General features: G+C 49.5%; 1 protein-coding gene and 1 non-coding gene across 7 annotated transcripts in view; both read right to left on the reverse strand.

Annotated features, from left to right (window-relative positions):
* Positions 1 to 788: 788 nt before the first annotated feature.
* On the reverse strand, positions 789 to 860 carry MIR375 (microRNA mir-375). Its single transcript, NR_049106.1, has one exon. It is a non-coding gene; the product is annotated as a microRNA mir-375 (primary transcript).
* A 5,842-nt stretch (positions 861 to 6,702) lies between these two features.
* CFAP65 (cilia and flagella associated protein 65) overlaps positions 6,703 to 18,568 on the reverse strand; it is a 32,225-nt gene continuing 20,359 nt past the window's right edge. For 2 of the 6 annotated variants that reach the window (XM_072932096.1, XM_072932095.1), the window contains 12 exons: positions 17,048 to 17,158; positions 16,067 to 16,258; positions 15,135 to 15,293; positions 13,637 to 13,777; positions 13,082 to 13,198; positions 12,373 to 12,510; positions 11,787 to 11,852; positions 9,937 to 10,148; positions 9,435 to 9,584; positions 8,638 to 8,916; positions 7,834 to 7,971; positions 6,952 to 7,266 (listed from right to left, as the gene is read on the reverse strand). In XM_072932096.1, the coding sequence (XP_072788197.1) occupies positions 7,230 to 7,266; positions 7,834 to 7,971; positions 8,638 to 8,916; positions 9,435 to 9,584; positions 9,937 to 10,148; positions 11,787 to 11,852; positions 12,373 to 12,510; positions 13,082 to 13,198; positions 13,637 to 13,777; positions 15,135 to 15,293; positions 16,067 to 16,258; positions 17,048 to 17,158 (1,740 nt within the window). In that variant the 3' untranslated portion in view covers positions 6,952 to 7,229. Of the gene's footprint in view, positions 7,267 to 7,833; positions 7,972 to 8,637; positions 8,917 to 9,434; positions 9,585 to 9,936; positions 10,149 to 11,786; positions 11,853 to 12,372; positions 12,511 to 13,081; positions 13,199 to 13,636; positions 13,778 to 15,134; positions 15,294 to 16,066; positions 16,259 to 17,047; positions 17,159 to 18,568 lie in introns of all 6 variants that reach the window. The other 4 variants (XM_041717455.2, XM_072932094.1, XM_072932097.1 and 1 more) reach the window with 4 other exon arrangements.

Raw genomic sequence — 18,568 nt, forward strand, 5'->3', positions numbered from 1 at the left:
CCCATACCCTTCCACAGCAAGCACGGGCAGAGGGATTGCCAGCAGCAGGCTCTGGCACCCGGCCTGCAGACTTAGGGTGCACAGCAGGAAACACCTACCCTGGATAGTCAGACAGTCATGGAAGGGCTGGGAAGTGCAGCCTGGCAGTGAATCAAGGCAGAGGGAGGCAAGAAGGATGTGACACCCTTCATCCTCTGCCCTGCTCCTTGCTCCCTGCGCCTGCCCTCCCTCCCCGCTGCTACACTGTCAGCAGCCAAAGCTGCCTTGGTGCCAGCAGACCATTGAGACCTACCTGGGTGCTTGGCAGAGCCTGCCAAACTCCACCCCGGGCCAGCACCGTGCCAGGGCTCTCTGTGCCTGCCATGGCTCTGCAGTGCTGCCAGGGCCAGGCTGCCCTTCCCCAGGAGGCTGCTACAAGCAGCAATCAGCCACGCAGGCAGGGTGAGGGTGCCTAGTGCCGTGGGCACACGGATATGGGTCTTGCACGTCAGAGCCTACAAAGCTGAGTGCCAGAAATGCCGTGTCACCTGGGTCCCACGTCCCATGTGGAAGTCCCATGGCGTTCATGCGTGCTGTGTGTGGATTGCTTCATCTGTGTGCACTGGCTGCTCGCTGCTGCATGTGTTGGGGTGAGATTGCGTGCTGTGCACGTCCCCGGTGCCCTTTGCTCCGCACGCAGCCTGGATGTGGAGCACGCAGGAGCTGCAAGCGGGCGTGTGAGCGCTCCCTGAGCGGCTGCGGGAGTGCGGGGTGCCGGGGGAGCGGCAGCCCTGCGCTCGCAGATGGGCTGGACCTGCCTAACGCGAGCCGAACGAACAAAACGTTCAGGTCAGGTATTGCACGTGGGGCTCGACGCCAGGCAAGTGCAGAGATGCTCTGATTTTGGATAGTGCGGGCTGGAGGGGTGCTCTGCCTTGGGCTGTCAGCATCCCCTTCCTCCCGAGCTGGGTCCTTCCTTCCAGGCTGGGACACGGTGTCCTTTGCTGCACATGCTGCTCCAAAGCAGCTCCTCCGGGGTCTGGAAAATGGATGCTTGACACCTGCTGCCTGGGAAAGCCAAACGGAGCAGGGGCAGGTTAACTGGCACGGCAGGGTGGAGAACAGGGAAGAAAGGAAGGAAGGAAGAAAGAAAGAAAGTAAATGGAGGAGGTGAGGAGAACAGAAAGGATTGGAAAATACAAGTGAGAGAGAAGAGTTAAGGAAAGGGGACAGGCTGGACGGTGTCCCCTGAGCCCGTCCCCTTCCTTCCCAGGAGTTCGGGTGTGTGACCGGACTCCCAGCACTTGTCTAGGAAAAGCCCCCAGGATGTTCTCCATGCCCAGTACCCTGTTCCCAGCCAGGAAGGCAGGATCCTGGCCAAGGTGCGCTGGGCTCTAGCAGCTCACCTGGCTCCGGTGACACGCTGGCAGCTGTCAGGTGAGTGGCTTCGCCTTCCCCCGCTGGCTCACAAGCAGAAAATGAGGGTGACGCTGGCTGGATGGGGCTTTTATAGTCCTGATAAAAATAGCGCTGGCTGGCCGGTGATCGGGGGGCCGGAGAGATGTGACTGAGCAGAGACAGGCAGGAGGGCTGGGCTGGCGGCAGCGAGCCTTCTCCCCAGCACACCTGTCACAGCTCTGTGTTTGCTCAGAGCAAATATTGACCCAGGGAAGGCAGGCTGGCCAAGGGAGGCGATTAGCCCACCTAGATTAGAGGCAGAGCAGGTCTCTATGCAAACTCTCCAGGGCTGCCTTTGTTAATGGGAGCCTGATGGGCTGATAGGAGCCAGGAGCCTGGGTGCTGGGGTGGTGGGGAGGAGGTGGTGAGGGGGAGAGGAGGAGACATTCATTAACCTGCACTGGAACAACACCAGCTGTCACTTTTCCCCCCACCTGCCCGGCTCACTTTGCAGCAGAGATGAGAGGAGAGCAGGGGGCCAGGGGAAGCAGGTGTGAGGATACCCTACCTGGGCAGCTCTAGGATGGCAGTGGCTTTCTTGAAGTGTTTTGGGCTGCTGAAAGGTCAGGGAGTTGTGAAGTCTCAGGGCAGAAAAGCAAATCTAGTGCCTACCCCAAGCAATCTGAGTGCCAGTGAGAGAAAAGTCTTCTTTGTTCTTACCCCAGTCCCTCCACTCATGCTGAAAATCTCAATGGCACACCAGCACAATGCTCACACATCATTGAGAGCAATCCACAGACTTCTGAGCTAGGCAGCAAAGCACAGCTCAACAAAACTTTGGGAGCACTCTCTTTGGGAGTGTTCCCTGCATGGCCACACAGGCCAGGAGCCAGCTGTCCTAGCGCAGCAGCAAGAACACCATGTGTTTCACTCTGTGTGCACATGCTTCCCCGTGGGTCACTGCATCCCAGAGTCACAGCACCCTTGTGTCCCAGCTGTGTCACTGCCCAGCAGGTTAACCAGTGTAGATGTCCCTGTGCTGGCTCTGGGGGCAGAGCTCGTGGAAGCCAGGAGAAGTTCAGACACACTCCTACAGTGCCCAGCCACGCTGCCCAGCCCTGACAGCCCTCTGCTGATCTCAGCCAGAGGCAGCAGGAGCTGGGCTCTCTCTCCAGTTACTCTGGCACCCACAACTCCTCGGATAACAGACCATGAAGTGCAGCAGCAGTGGCAGGAGAAGCTCCTTTGTGCAAGTGCAGTGGCCTGTTTGTTTGTGTAGATGGGTGTGTTTGGGGTGGGGAAGGGGATAACGCTCCTTTAACCCCCATGGTGTACACCTGCAGGAATCCTGGTCCTAGGTGTGCTTTAGAAACCATCACCATTGCTCCCTCCCAAGCTGCAGTGTACTTGCAGGTTGCAGTAAATGGATTCCCAAATGTAAGAGGATAGTGGCAGATCTGTAGGAGCCACTGCCACCCAATTCTTCTTCCTTGAAGACTTGACCCTCTCACACACAGGATTTTGAAAGGCAGGCTCCCTCCCTCCCACCTGCTGCTGCCTCTGCAGGCTGGGGGCCCCAGGCCTGGCACTGGGATGAGTTGGAGAGATGCCAGCCTGCTGCCCCTGCTCATCCTGGTCCTTTTTCAGTATTTTGGCAGCAAAGGAAAGGCAATACCACCAATACTCTGGGTTGTGGTGCAGTGAAGAAGTGTGATGTTCCCCCTCCTTTTGATGCTGTACAGGCTGTGATGCTTGGACTTACATATTTCTCCTTTCCTCATATGGGAAGTGTGCTGGACAGGACTCCCACCCCTCCCTGCCCCGGCACGCAGCAGCATAGGAGAGTTACAACTCCTGGCATAGGAGAGTTACAACTCCTGGCATAGGTTGATTTGCTGCCCCCTCTTTCTGGAGAAGCAAAAACCCCAAATACCACAGGTGCTGCTGCAGTGCCAGCAGCCCTCTCCAAGCCTGTATGCTGTGTCAGAAATGCTCTTTCACCCCAGCCTCTCTCCCGCAAGGGTAGAGCCCCCTATTTGCTAAATAGCAGCAAATGCTGTCCTTGCAGGGCTGTTTTACAGAAAGCACGAGAAAAGCAGGTCCCTTTAGCTTGCAGAGTGCCCTGCACTGCACTACTATCCTGGGGAACATCTTGTACCTGTTCTGGCATCTCTGGGGCAGCATCTACCAGTTTGTGCCCTTCCCTGCCAGGCAGGTGGGCAGCACTGGGACTGAGCTCTTAGTATGGCTGGCCTTGGAAAGGCAGTCTCAGCCTCCTCTTGCAACAGCCAAGGACTTGTGCTGCCTCACTGTCCCGTGAAGACTGACTAGGTCACATCAGAGCACATCTTGTGTCTATCAGGAGCCAGCATGGTGCCCCGACCTGGCCTGAGCATGGCTCCCAATCCCAAATACCAAAGTGACACAGCTGAGCCAGCAAAGCCCAGTATCTCAGAGATGGGAGGCCAGGGGTGAAGGATCTGTCCGGCTTTGGTTGGACAAGGGTTTTGGAAGGATCACCCTCACACTTCTGCTCTTCAGACGCTGCAAGCTGGTCAGGGCAGGACTTTTCCAGGTTCCTACCTCATACACTGTACAGAGGGAGAAGGGGCTGCTTCCAACCAGGGAATCATTGTCCTCTAACACTGCTGCCTTCCCCACACTGACACAGAGACCCACCAAGCGGGGCTTTGCAGGAGATTCAGGTTCCCCAGCTGCAATGAGACAGCAAAGCCTAGCAGACACCCTCTCAGGGAAGCCTAAGAGCAGCTTTGTTCCCTTCCCTTCCCTTCCCTTTATCTCCCACACAATGGCACGATTCAGCAGGTGTTAAATGTTTTAATGGGATTCAGGATAGCTTCTGTTGCCCACCTGCCCCAAGGCCATTTCACCCCTCCCTGGGAGCCAGGAGTAACAGCCAAGAAGAAAGTGCCTGTTGTGTGGTGCATTAACTGCCTGATGACTGAGTGCTCCCGATAATCTGAACAAGGAGAAGGGGAGTCCCATTAGCTTGCCAAGCTCCTGCTCAGCCATAGGCATGCTGGCTGTATACCTGCCGGGAGCCTGGCCTGGCTACCAACCCCAATCCCGTGGGAATAGCCCCCATTTCACTGCCCAAACACCAGTGGGAAGAAGCAGGACCTGCACCTACAGTATTTCTGTTGGAGAGATGTGCACTAGAAACGTAGCTCTGTTGAGCAGTGGCCAAATCCAGCCACTGGGAGACAGTACAGCAAGCTCAAACTTCCTTTTGCCTGAGACCCAAATGTCATTAGCAGACACAGGACTTCTCCCCTCTTTAGGTGCTGAGCTGGGCTGTGAGTCTATAGTCCCACAAGTTCATCGCCCTTGGCAGTGGCTACCAACAAAACCTCTGGCTAAGACAAAGTGCCTCCCTGCCAGCTCTGCACATCTCTGCCCTCCCCTCACCTCCCCATTGCCCCAAAGATCCAAGAGAGAGAGAAGCCCCTGGGTGAGAAATCCACACTGTAGGCTCCACACTATGCAGAGCTCACCCCCAGCACTATCTGGGAGTGTGGCTGTCTCTCTTTGCTAACAGGACAGTGATGTGGCTCAGTCACATGTTGAAGTGTTTTCCAAAACTAGGGTCAGGGTCTAGTTCCCAGTCTGAGAAGAGGAATTGGGAATTTCCCCAATGTGGAAAAAAGGCTTCCCCTGGTGTATTTATATTTCAGGATGAGGATAAAAGGAGAAAAGTGTGTGACAGCTGCTACTCTCTTTGCTTAGTGCACTCAGAATGGTTCTGGTTGACAGGCACCAGAGAAGACCTACAACAGAGATGACACACCACCCACCATCTCACAGCCTCTAAAAAGAGCTGAGAGAAGAAAAAATTCTCTCTCACAGGTGTAACTAGCTCTCAAATCCGTTTCCCTGACTCACCTGTTGTTTGAGGCATCATCTTCCAGATCTCTCCTACTAGAGTGATGCTTATCAAACAAGTGAATTTCCCTCTAATAGTGCTCCAACAGGCAAGCAGAGTGTGACTTCTGTTTTCTCCAGGTCCAGGCTGGCAGCACAGGAAAGTGAGGAGAACAGAAGCTTTAATGGCATAAAAAATTCCCTGCACATTGATGGCACTCAGGTTCTCACCATTTGTTTTTGGGCGTGACACTAGACTAACACACAGCATTTCTCATGTCAGCTCCTCCAGGTAGTGGATGCAATGGTGCAGCTGCAGTGGTGCAGCCCAACGAGCATTAGATCACACAGCAGCTCTGAGGATGGACAAACTGACTGACCTGTCTTCACTGCTCCATGCTGCCCTTGGGTACCCGGATTCAACCTGCTTTAGGGCAACAGCGAATTTCTGCCCCTGCCTTTGCTACCCATTTGGGAACTTTGTTGCAGGACAACAGAGCATCTGCAGAGAGCAAATCCTAGAGGAGCCTGGACCAAGAATAATCAGTCCAAGTGGACTGAACAGCCAGGCCCTGCTGCTGCCTTGAGGTGCGAAAAAGGAAGTGGTTCTGCATTACCTGTTCAGCACTAGGCAAAGCCCCGAGGAATACAGAAAGACTGCTGTGATGTTAGGAGACCTGGCATGCAGAGTATTGGGAAGGGAGGAGAGGGTTTGCACTTCTCATGAGAAGGATCCAGGACCCATGTGAAGGCCCAAGGCACTCAGGCCGAGTTCAGGAGCTGGCAGCGCCTCGGCTGTATCTCTGACAACAGGAACAGCTCAGCCCTGGGGCTTAGTAACAGTTACGCACACAGGGCTCCTGCACAGAGAGCAGTGCTGGGGTGAAGTTGGGTGAGCTGCAGTGCCCCAGGCACAGCAGGCAACTGCCCTCTGCTGAGCGAGGCAAAACCCTTCCACAGTGCCTTTTGCACAGACTTCTCTTAAGATGTGAGGGAAGATGCAGCTCTGGTCTTGGCTGGGTCCTGGTACTGGGAAACAAGGCATGAGGGTTTGGAGGGAGACACCAACACTGCACCCTTACCAGAGCTGGGTGGCTGCGTGAGCCCCATATTGCAGATTCCATAGTGCTACGACAGAACAGGGGATGTGCACAGCTTGGCACAGCCATCCTGCAGCTCCTGCCTGGGAGCAGCAGCTGGAACCCAGCGCCAGCCTGTTCTGTGCTGGCCACTGGGATTTCTCACAACTCACGCTGCCACCTCCCGGCTGTGACAAACATGCTCCTTCACTGTGACACCTCTTGCAGCCTGACGGACTCGGCAGGCCAAGCCACGGCTCAGAGGATCCTCCTCCCTAGGTGACAGCCTTGCAGTTTGGAAAGGGAAGACCTTGTCCAGGGCTCCCAAACCCAGACACATGAATTACGTATGCTACACACGGTGTCGGTGTCTGAAGGTCAAGTTGCTTTTATTGGCTTGCCGCGTGTACTGATTGTGCTGCAGCTGCCCCCTCGGGCTGCTCGCTGGAAAGGGAACCTGCAGTCGCCACTGGAGCAAGGAGGGGAGGAGGATACAGTACCTGCATCCTGCTGATCCCATCACCTCATTGCCCAAATGTCAGTCCTTCCTCAGCTACATTCCAAAGCAGATTCCACTCCTCTCAGCTGGTGCAGGCTGAGGATAGTGGGAATTGTCACAGTGGTTGTCCATGTGCTCCCTGTAGCATAGAGTTCTTCTCCGATTATGTGGCCAGCCACAGAAAGGAGGGATCTCATAAACTCTGCTGTGGACTTGTCAGAGGATTCAAATTGGTGCTGAGAACATAATCAGGACATACCACCTCAGAGAAAGCCAACATTCTGAGCTAAGGTCATGGTGTGGGAGGGTCCGAGTTGCTCTGGACATCACAGGGATGAAGAATGGAGAGAGCTGACGTGCTTGAGGAGCTTAAGCAGCACAGTATCCAGCAGCTATGCTCTGCAGGGTGGGGTTGCTGGGTTGGTGATTCTGAAGAAGAGATGGCAGCTCTGGAGATGACATCTACATCCAACAACCACCTTCCATTAACCCTCAATCCCATCTTGCTGCACTTCTGCCCAAGCTAGGGCAAGCCCTTATGCTTTTCACTCAAAAGTGAATTTCACACAAATCTACTTTCCCCACCAGTGGCCATTCCCTCTACTAAGCTAGATCCCACACCATCTTGGACTATGAAAACTTTGCTCCCTTTCTGCTGTCAGAGGTTGTGTTGCCTGCTCCTTGACCCCTTTTCCCAAAGGACCATCCCTTTTCTAGGCTCTCCAGGGCCTCAGGCCTACCATTCACCCATAGGGCCCTGCCCCAGAGCTGTATGAGCGTCTCAAGTCCACAGAAAGGCTGTACTGTTACCACCTCTGCTCTGTGGCTCCAGACAAGCCAAGAGGGGGCAGAGACTTTGGAAGTGGATTCTTCATTTTGCACAGGCAGCCTTGGCATTGATAGACAGGGATCCAGCTAACCCACATGGCTGTTCTTCAGCCTGACATGTTAAGGACAGGTTCTGTCCCCCACCAGAGCACAGATACACTCTGCTACCTTCGGGAGGCATTGGGGGGTAAAGCAATGATCCTGGGCTGGGCTGTCAGCACCACCTCCCCACGGCTGGCTTCAATCAGGATGTTCTGCAGTATGTTTTCCAGCACCAGCTCCACAAGGTTCCCAACAGCTGGCTGCCTAGAAGGACAGAAGTATAGCAGAGGACAGCTATCAGAAAGCAGATAAGGCAGGCTGCTTGCTGTGACTCCTGCCAGGAATCATCAGGCACAGCAGTGGAGCATACACTGTTTCCTACACGCTGAGACCAATGAACCAAAGACTTGAGCAATGGGTTGCTGACCCTTGTCCCAGAATTGTCACCAGCCGGTGTCAGGCACTGACCTTAGACAAAGCTGGGTGACTATAGTTTTACTGGTTTCTCCCTCCAAGCTGTGTGTAGCTGCTAATAGTGAATAATGCTTGTAGCTTGTAGCAGTGTACAAGGGAGCAGCCATAGCAAATGCAAGGTGGTGGAATACTGCCGTGAAAATAAGAGGTAAGGTAAGCACATACTGCACCCTAATGTCTAATATGGCCTAGACTACCTGAGAGTAAAGTAGACATCATTCACTACCAGCATCCTGGCACTGTCCACGGCTCAACCCCAGACACAGTAAACCTCTCCCTACAAAGCACATTTGGGAGAGGGTGGCTAGGTGGGCATTAACTTCCACCCAGGCAACACAACACACCAGCAGAAATGCTGCAGGGCTGAAGGAGAACAGGATTTCTGGCCAGACAGTGTGCTGCCATGGCTCTCCTGACTGTGCAGCTCTTGGCTTTTACATGTGAGATCTTCCTCACCTACTTATGATCTCCTTTTCCATCAACTCCTTATGGTGAAAAGTCTTGCAAGACTCTGGCAAATCACTGGGAGAAGTTTCCTGATTCATTTTTTTCCTCTCTCCATCCTTCTCAAGGTCAAGATCTGTCAAAGAAGAGACCCTGGAGGGGAACGTGGAGCCCTGTCTACTGTCCTGGAGTTCTGCTGATTTTGCAGACTGGAACTGGGAGAAATATGGAACAGGCTCATCTTGGATTTTTCTCACTGATGTCTGGAAGTGGCCATCCTCCAAGAGGCTTCTAGGAAGAGGAAAATAAAGGATAATTCCAGCAAATTGGCTATCTGTATGACCCAGAGGATTATTACAAGACACCACAAATCAGAGGAAATCACTGACTGATGTCAGTGTTTAGTCTGTAGCTTCTTGCTTTCTGGGCCTAAGGGAAGCAGCAAGAGGCCTTAAGCAGTGAAACTACCTCTGTTTTCCCAGTGCTGGTTCTTTACATTTGTGCAGCTCACAAACTGAATAGGTGCACCCCAACGCAGCCTGCTCCCAAGATAAGAGTAGGTAGAGTCACCTGGTTCCTGGGAACTCTGGAAAGATGGGCTCAACCCCTGGCTGGGAAGGAAGCCCCTGCCTTGGCTGTCTCTCCAGGATCAGAGCTCATAGTCCCAAGACAGCTTTTAGCCGGTGGATCCCCCATTCTGGCAACAAGAGTGCACAGATTCCTCTAGGCTTAGCAGAGGGCTGACCATGCTGCACTCATTCTCTGGAGGACAGGGGCTCCAAACCAGGTGAGGGTGAAAGGACACACACCTGATGACACCTGTGAGTATGTCAGTCACCACCTCCAGCTCTTGTTTAGAAGCAGAAGCCAAGGACAGCTGTTTGAGCTCCACGTCCGTCCTGTTTCTGTGCCTACTTCCATCCACCAATTTGCATTCTGAGGGCTGGGTGCTGAAAGGGCTGAGAAAGGAGGAGTTATTCCATCAGTGGCAACATTACAGAACCAAACTTTCAAAGACCAGCACCCTCCTAGCACTGCAGCAGCATGTCAGGCAAGCAGGGGAGGGGTGGGAGCTGTCATATTTCTGACATGAGCAGGGACACTGTCATAAAAGTGGAACACTGAGCTCTGACAGCTGAGGTGGAGAGAGTAACAGGTCATGTCAGCTAATGCTGGGGAAAGCAAGACACCGCTTACTTAATTCTGAGGCACTGGAGAGGAGTAGAGTAGAGCACCAAGTTCAGTGCATATCAGAGCATGGGCAGCCTTGGCTCAGACGAAGCTGCCAATCCAAAAAACTCTATCTCTTACCGGGATAAGAAGTATCTGTGAAAATCCAAGGCAAAGTTGCTGAGGAAGTCCTCAATAGCGTAGGACCTGGCTGACACGTCAAGGTGTAAGAACAAGGGTGTGGGAGGCTCTGGTTTGACCCACTTCTGGCTGGTGTCTTTGTCCAACAGCCCCTTGTCATTGTGTCCAGGTGGCTGACTGGGTGTAGGGCGACTTTTAATAGGGGGTAATGTCTGTTGGAGGGAAAGAAATGGCAGGCATATAGTTGGTCCTTTGGCCACAAGCAGGCTGGTGTAGGTTTGAGCACAGGCATGAGAACTGAAAGCCCAGCAACCAGACCCACTAGAGTGGGTGTCAAAATGATCTTAGCACCACAGTACTAACAGGCATGAGCAGCCATAGTGGAAATCAGGTCTCTTCCCTTCTCACTGACCAGTGTGCCAGCCCCAAGTGTCAACAGGTCTTCAGGGTCTCCCTAAGGTACTTGGGGCTGTTGTTCTCCAATCCATCACAGTGGAAGCTCTTGCAAGCACACCGGGAGTGCTGCAGGAGAAGTGACATACATGGATGGAATGCATTGGGAAATTGTCCTCCCCCAGACCTGAAGGGAAACCAGGAACTGACTCCAGCCACACTACACGGGCCAGCTTGGGGTTGCATTACCAGCAGTCAGGTTGGGAGAAATTTCTTAGAGCAGTAGCCAGGATGCCTGGGCCAGAAGGACACCACAGAGACCTGGAGAAGTCCTCGGGCATCACAGGACTTCAGTGATCTTTGAGACACGGCTGTCCTGCCTCTGGGAATGAGGTTAGGGGCCTGCACTGCTCCTTACATAGACACAGCAGGCTCCAAATTATCACTACAGGTTAAAATCCTGGAGGATTAAATGAAACTGTTTTTACCTTTCTGCAGCCATCTTTATGCTCATCCAGTGAATGCTTTGACCTGCATCACTGATCACACCAAACAGCACAGGGAAAACAGTCCAAGCTAGAGTTGCCCTGGACTGATTCCTTCATGCAGAACAGTGCAAGGCGTGCAAAGGCACCCATGGGGTCTCAGGAGCACTGTTACAGCCTCACTGTGGTGGAATTCCTGAGATAACAAGCTACATCTCCTTGTTGCCTCAGTCCTCTCAGGCCCAGCCTCTCCTCAGCTCCCCTAAATCTCTCCACATCTTGGGTTAGCTTTGAGCCCTGTCATTCCCACAGCACATCTTGCTGATGGCTATAGGCACTGCTGGCTCTTCCTTTGGGCCCAGGTAGGTCTGCAAAGCACTCACCGGGACCTTGTTTCACACCTTCCCACCACTGCTGGAAAAGCTGTCTTACAGCAGTGCATACAGTTGTGCACTTGAGTGGAAACTGATGAACCAGGCAAACTGAGCTTTAAAGCTTTCTGTGTATTTAAACTAAGGCAGTTCCTGTCTGCAGCTTCTCCTGAGGAACAGAGCACAGCTCTTCTTGAGGTGAGGACAAAGTCTGCACCACATTCTGCCAGGGTCCTGCTGCTTTCTGCTGTGGCACACATTCCATTGTGACCCCAAAATGAAAACAGTACAGGTACCAATTGCCCTGTCTCTGTGCATTTTTTCTGCTTATTTGAAACCTTTCCTCATTTCTCCAGTCATGTGTGCATGTTTGATGCCAATTTCAGTTCCCATTCACCTCAGCTGGAAAGTTACTGGCCAGAGAACACAGCCAGACAGTGTGATTCTTCTGCCTCCTCCAAACAGTCTGTCTCTCAAAGCCTTGACGCTACAAATCCTGCTGTGCTCTCTGTCCAGACTCCCACACTGTGATATCCAGCATTTGCCTCTTTTCTAAAGCAGTCAGTTTGATTCTACCACGACTGAGACAGGCCTGATTTACCTTGTATTTCCTGATCACAGCTGATGATTCAGGAAGATTTGCTGTTTCAGCAGAATCTGATAACCTCTGAAAAATAAAATAAAATATTAAATAAAATATTAAAATAAATATTAAAATAAAAAAAAAAAAAAGAGAAGAAGAATTACCATATGGGGAAGATACAGAGCAGAACAAAACCTTAGGATATTTTTTAAACTTTGTGCCAGCTGAGAATCAATGATCTTATCCTCCATTCTTCACTTAGACCACATTCTTAGTGCTAGCTACACATTTCTCTCCAGTGTTTATTCATGGTTAAAAACCCAACCATTGGTTTCCAGAGTCACTGGCTTTGTTTTTCCAAAGGCTTCTCATGCACTTTCAAATTTCAGATGGTCACTAGAAATTTCAGCTTGTAAGATGATTCTTGGCTGGAAAACAAGATCTCATTTTCCTCCTAACCACAGATCAGCTTTGAGGTCTTTAACAGATCAGTGTCCTGTCCTCTTAACAACTGCCTAGGTTTTCCTAAAGAATGTTTCTTGTCAACACTGGCTGCTGTTTCTTGAGCAAAACTAAGCTGGTGCAAGGTTTTGAGAGCACTTACCACTGAAGGTGACTTTAGCTTCTTCTTAATCCCAAGGTCCTTCTCTGTGATGGTGAATTCCACAGCCTGCCGTTCCTTCTCCTTTTCCCACTCATGCAGGTCCCTCTCATACTGAACCAGGGACTCCTGGATGTACACCTAGGAAACAAACCACAACTGAAGGGAGCAGGGCTAGAAAAGAGTTGAAAATAGCAGTCCTTGGCTCAAGTCTATGCCGGTTTCTCCCCTTCAGGAGGTCCCAGGAAGAAACCCACTTGCTTTCCATGTATTCCAGTGGCAGGAAGAGGAAAACACAGTGGTATTTTAAATCTCAGTCAGAGAAGATATACTCTCTTGCCAAAGAAAACTTGGAAAGTGTTGAGGGGGACACTACTGTTGGTCTGTTCCCCCAATAATATCAAAGCAGTGAGACTTGTTTTTTACAGATATCAAGTTTTTGGCATCCACTGAAAGCCATTCCCATTCAAACCATCACTTCTAGCAGCTGGGCTCCCCTCACAAAGCCATGCATTGCACAATTACACTTCATCTAATGAACCACACAGACAGAAAGATGCTTAAAGCACCAGGAAGGATGAAGCTAGGTGTCTTCAGAAGTGAGAAGTGTGTATCAAAGAAGGATTCCTTCAGCTGGAAGCAGCAAGCAGCTGACTGCTGGGGTCAGCCATTTGGGAACCACAATAACATGCCCATGGTAACTGGGTCTCACCTCACACACCAGATTTATTCTGCAGAAGTAGGGATTCCCTGTAGGCTGCAGTGTGATGAAGCAGGGGATACTCTCTCCAGGCTGTGCAACCCCTGACTCTGGAGCAACCTCCAACACCTGGGCAAAGGGCGGGAGGAGGAGAACAAAATTAAATAAAAAAGGAAAAAAACCCATAGGAGATATTTCACTGTCCTGAGACCTTCCTGTGTGCTTTCTCTTCTCAGGGAACACACCTCTTCTCAGAGGTATGTGGCATGAGAGAGATGCAGTTGATATATTCCAAGAACAAACATAGCCTTTGATGGTGGACAGAGTCCTGAGGTTTGTTATCGCATTTTGTAGTTCCAACTTCACATAACCTCACCAAAGTCTTTGGATTGCCCTTCTGAATTCTTGTTGTTCCCCCTGTCCTAACCCTTGCCTTCACTTTTCCTTTCATCACCTAGTAGAAAGTCAATTTCCTAGAACTGAGTGTCGTGTGGAAAATGGAGCTGTAAGGTCCTTTCATGGCACAACAGAGATGGGCAGGAAGGCTGTAGATCAAAGAGGACTCACCATTTCTTTACAGGAGTTTAACTGCCAGGTAAACACCACTGCCTTGCTCTTCGAGATATTGTTGAGAAAGACAAGTCGGCCAGCTTTGGTGCAGTCTGGGATATTTCCAAGGCAAATCCTGTGATGGGACAAGGTGGCTGCCTGCAGGAAACAAGGAGAAACCTTGAGAAGGAACAGCAGGGAAGGAAGATGGGACCTAGCCATTGGGGAAGGGGAGTCATACAGCCATCTCTAAGTCATACTCATCTCTAAGTCCAGCAATTCACAGATAATATTAACCAGCTATCTTTACTATAATAACTTGAGAGAATGTAACAATTCTCACAATTTTGCTCTGGTTACAGTGACTTTACATCAAAAGGCCGGCTGTGTTGCAGTGGGATTGAGTGAGCAATGAATAAGATGTAACACTGGTACTGGACAGGAGAGGATCTCAGGAGCACAGAGGACCAGTAACGTCCTGATTCTCTCTGCAGAACTGGCAGTCCAGGCCTTTTCCTACTTCAATTGAGAAACATGAGGTGTGTGCTTCTGCAAAATCCCTATCAATCTGACTGTGAGTTTTAGGAAATTGATCCCTAATACACCTTGCCACTAGTATGCTACTAGTTTGTCCCATTCTCCAGGCACAATGCAATCTCTAATTAAGTACAGTAATCACTAGTACAGTACAGTAATCATTAGAGAAAGAAACTTGATTTCAGAAAACAGCCTTGCAGAATGCCATCTTCATTGTCAGACTGAGGCAGTTTCCAATCACTTTCTCTTTGCTGTTCTCAGGAATAGAATTGCCCTGCTGGAAGCAAAAGAGCATGTGAAGCTGTGGCTGGCTCCAAGGAAGGCATGCTAATGTCACACAGGTTGAATCTTTTACCTGCCAGGAGAAAGCCTCTGTTGCTGCTGTGTAATGCTCATTCACTGTGCTTGGATCTGTGGGTGAGTTTAACAACAGATTGTCCAGGCTGGCAGGCCAGCTCCAGCCAGGCCAGACAAGCTCCTGCTGAGCCAGCAGCAGGTCAAACAAGTGCATTCCTCTGCCTGTGCTGAATAGGTGACCATCCATCCTGCAGTCAGCATTCAGGTAATGAATCACCTGAGTTTGGCTGGGAAATTGTGGCAGCCAAGCCCTGACAGAGTATGGCAGGAATATAATGGTCTTCTTGAGAATGATTTAGGAAAGAAAAAGATGTTATAGCTGCACAGAAGAAAGGCATCTGTGATGGGACGTAACTTCCGAGAAAAAAATTACATGAACAAACCCAAACCCATTTTTGTTCTAATGGCTATGGAAGTGACAAGCTGGAAGGAAGACACCTTTCAGCTCCCATGAGTTAAGCTCTAGATCACCTGCTGGAAGGGAAATATCTTGTTCTGTCTCATGGCAAATGAATTCTCCCAAAACACAGACTACTGCAAGATGGTGCCACTTGTATATTTCAGTCTCTCACACACATTTATGGACTGATTATATCACTCATATCCCACACTTGGGACTTACCTGCCCAGGCACAGTTAGCTTGGCAGAACCTGGAATGACCGCAGAAGAAAAAAAATGTCTGGATGTAGCAGCCTCTCTTACAATATTTGGATTGTAGCCTACTCCCTGGAAAGTAATCTGGGTTGAGTCACCCTCCAGGATGTCGATGAGAACATCAACCTGCCTCGGACAAGATAGAAGTTTTAAGTCCAGAGTCGTATTTGGGAGAGATGTGCAATATGTAAGCATACTTGCTAATGGACTGGTCTAAATACACCTCATGCATGGATAAAGACAAATCCAGTCTTCTTTGCTCTTTCAGGCCTTGACCTTTCCTGCTAGCCCAGGAAAGCTGCTTAAGTAGTCAATTAGCCAGTTACAGTATGAGATGGACAGACTCCCTCTTGGAGCAAAGGTTGGAGTTTTAAATTCATTCATTTATCCATTTATCCATGCATTCACCACAGACTGAAGCAACAAGTAGTGCTACAGCTCTGGCCTTGCCTGCCTGCTGCAGCCCAGGACAGAGGTCTTTGGGAAGGCTGTTTTCAGAGGTTTGCAGCAGCATACACTGTAATGATAGAAGACACCGACTTCAGTCTCTTTGATGGGAATTTCTGGAGGCCAACAATGAACCACAAATCTGAACAGATACTATTATTGATATCTCCAGTTACTGTTTGATACTTGAAAAACATATACTGGAATAACTCTGGTTATGGAAGATATCTCTTCTTGGGAAGAAAAAAAATTATGAGGCAAATTTATCTGCTCCACTTCCAGATCAGACCAGCCACTCATTTGCTCTAAAGACTCTTTGCTTCTTGGAGGCATAGAGCTCTATTCAGCTGTAGCATTACATGGACCAACCACTGGTAAGGAACCTAAAGAATTTTAGGTCAACAAGAGAAATCAGTTGTTGTTGAATGTTTCAGTCATGAGGAGGCTCTTACCGTGTATGTTTTAGCTTCCAGAGGTGAGAAGATCCACTCAATGTGCCCCGCTTCACCAGGGAGAATTTCTCCTCTAGGAGTTAGGCAGACAAACACAGGATGCTGAAAATTCTTCTCCTTTATCTTCACAATGTTGTCCAGCTGAACCTCAAATGTCACAGGCATGGAGCCACCATTGTAGAGTTTATAAATCTGAAGTGAGTAGGAAAGAGCAGTGCTTTTTATACCAGATACAAGTTAAACTAGTTAACACTTCCCCAGAGGATGCTGATAAGCATTAATATTTAATTAATCAGTTTATCTCCTAAGAATGAGGAGACCTCATAGTGTCAAGATTTAACACTGAGGCTCTGATAGGTAGCTGTGCTGAAGGTTTATCACCAAACATGTACATTGATAACCAAAGTGCCTCTCCAAATGGTGTCCTGCCAAGTCAGACTAGGGGAAAATTAATACAGATTAGCTAAAGGGATCACTGTAAAGCGGATTACATATAATGCAAAAACACTTGTATTAAAGTGCTCTTAATTAAATTCAGACTTTTTCACTTCCCAAGTAAATTAGGCAGAACAGAATCAATAAGTGTTTTTGCTGAATAAGTGTTTAAGGAAGTTAAATTAATTTACTAAAAAACTAATTAGGGTTTATTTCCAGAGTACTTGGAGCAGCTAGGCAAGTTTTCACTCAGATACAATGCAAGATAATATGTGAACAGCCCAACATGCCTCATAAGCATTGTGATTATAGAGTGAACATCAAATCTTGTCAAACTGCAGATGGTGAGAAGTCCTTTCCCTGCTGCTGTCTCAGCAGCTATTTCCAAACTCTGCTTAGAACTATCCTCAAAGTTCTCCTGCGATGCTTCACTGCAGAGGCCATTCCATTTTCTGAGAATTGCCTCAGACACTGCCAGTCCTTGGCACACAGCAGTACTAGCTCCTTCCCTACACTTGCTGCTGGGTTTGGCTCCAAAATGCTCACCTGTGTGGGGGGTTGGGAGCATCCAACAGCGACGGGTGCAAAGACGTGCTTAGTGGATGCAAAATGAACGTACCGCTGGTCGTGTTCCACTGTCACACCGCTGAAGGTCAGCTACAATGGAAAGAAATGCAGTCACTTTCTCACAGGGCCTTGGTCCCATCACTAACAACTGCACAAGAACCCTGAAGTACTTTGCAAATGGAAGGCCACACAGTTACAAACTTTAATTGGTAATACCAGGATAGCGTGTCCTAAGGAAAAAAATCAAGATGGAGAACCTGCTCCAGATTTTCTCTGAAACGTTCTCTTCTTGTATCAGAAAGACTGTACTTTCCTCTCTGCTATGCCAGGCATAGTATCAGTGCTTCTCTGTGCAAGTGCATGGTGGAAATTCCCGATGAATGAAAGTGTCTGGACTGTATATGCAGAGTGTGCAACTGTCACAGCCAAATACTTTGGAAAGACAGGATTTAGGTAAGTATTGGCCTCCTCTTGGAAAGGATCATCTGGATATCCTCTAGAGTGCTCCAAGAATGTGTCTATCAGTCCAAAAGCTATAAGCAAGTCTAAAAGCAAGAAGATTCCAGCTGAACTTTAAGTGATCAAGTGATGAGCAACAGTATCCTGTTGGCAAAGCAGCCACTAGGCACTCCACGCAAAGTGGAGATATTTATAGAGCTATTTCACAGAAAGGATTGTGCATTCACACAGGCTCCTGCATTTTGAGAAAACCACAATCAGGCTGAAGATGCACTGATGATGCACTATTTCCTGCAGGATCACCCCAAAGTACCCCTGAGCTGTCTGCTTTGAGGTGGAGGCTGCAAAGCAGTCACCTAGTAATGTCTGGATGGGCCAGTAGGAGCCAAGTTGCTGCAATTCACAGTAAGTTAAGCCTGAAGCATGGCTATTTTTCAAACAGATGTGTAAAAGACAGAATATTTGCAAAGATAGACACTTGCAGAAGATACTGTATCGGCTACTTAAAAAAGAGCAGAGAATGACAACTCTTTTCCAAAAACCCATTTCAGTTCACATCTATAAGCAAAATGCAGAGGAAGAAAGAATTAGAAATACAAGGTTAGCAAGGTCCCACATGGGATCTTTTCAAAGCACTACAAGAGTATTCAGCCTCCTGAGAACCACAGCTTGCCAGATGAAGTGAAAGTAGGAGAAAGACAAAAGATTTGCTTTCAAACTTCAAGTGAAAAACGGATAGGAACCTCCCTGAGCTTTGGGAGTGAAGCATCCATTTATATAACTTTGATCAAAAAGCCACCTTGCATTCCAACAGACCAGAACTGCTCAGAAAAAACTGTCATCAGTTTCCACTTGACACGGGATATGGCATTTAGAGGATTATCAGTTAAAGAGAGACAAATGGAGAAAAGTGAAGACTTGCTGCAATAAATTCTCCTTCTAGAGTGCACAGACTTCATCCCACAGTGAAGACTTAAGAGTATAAGAGCGATGCCAGGAGATGCCAGATTCCCCAGGGAGAAGAGCTACCTGGAGAACACA

The sequence above is a fragment of the Taeniopygia guttata genome, chromosome 7, assembly GCF_048771995.1.
Source record: "Taeniopygia guttata chromosome 7, bTaeGut7.mat, whole genome shotgun sequence".
NCBI classification, from domain to species: Eukaryota; Metazoa; Chordata; class Aves; order Passeriformes; family Estrildidae; genus Taeniopygia; species Taeniopygia guttata.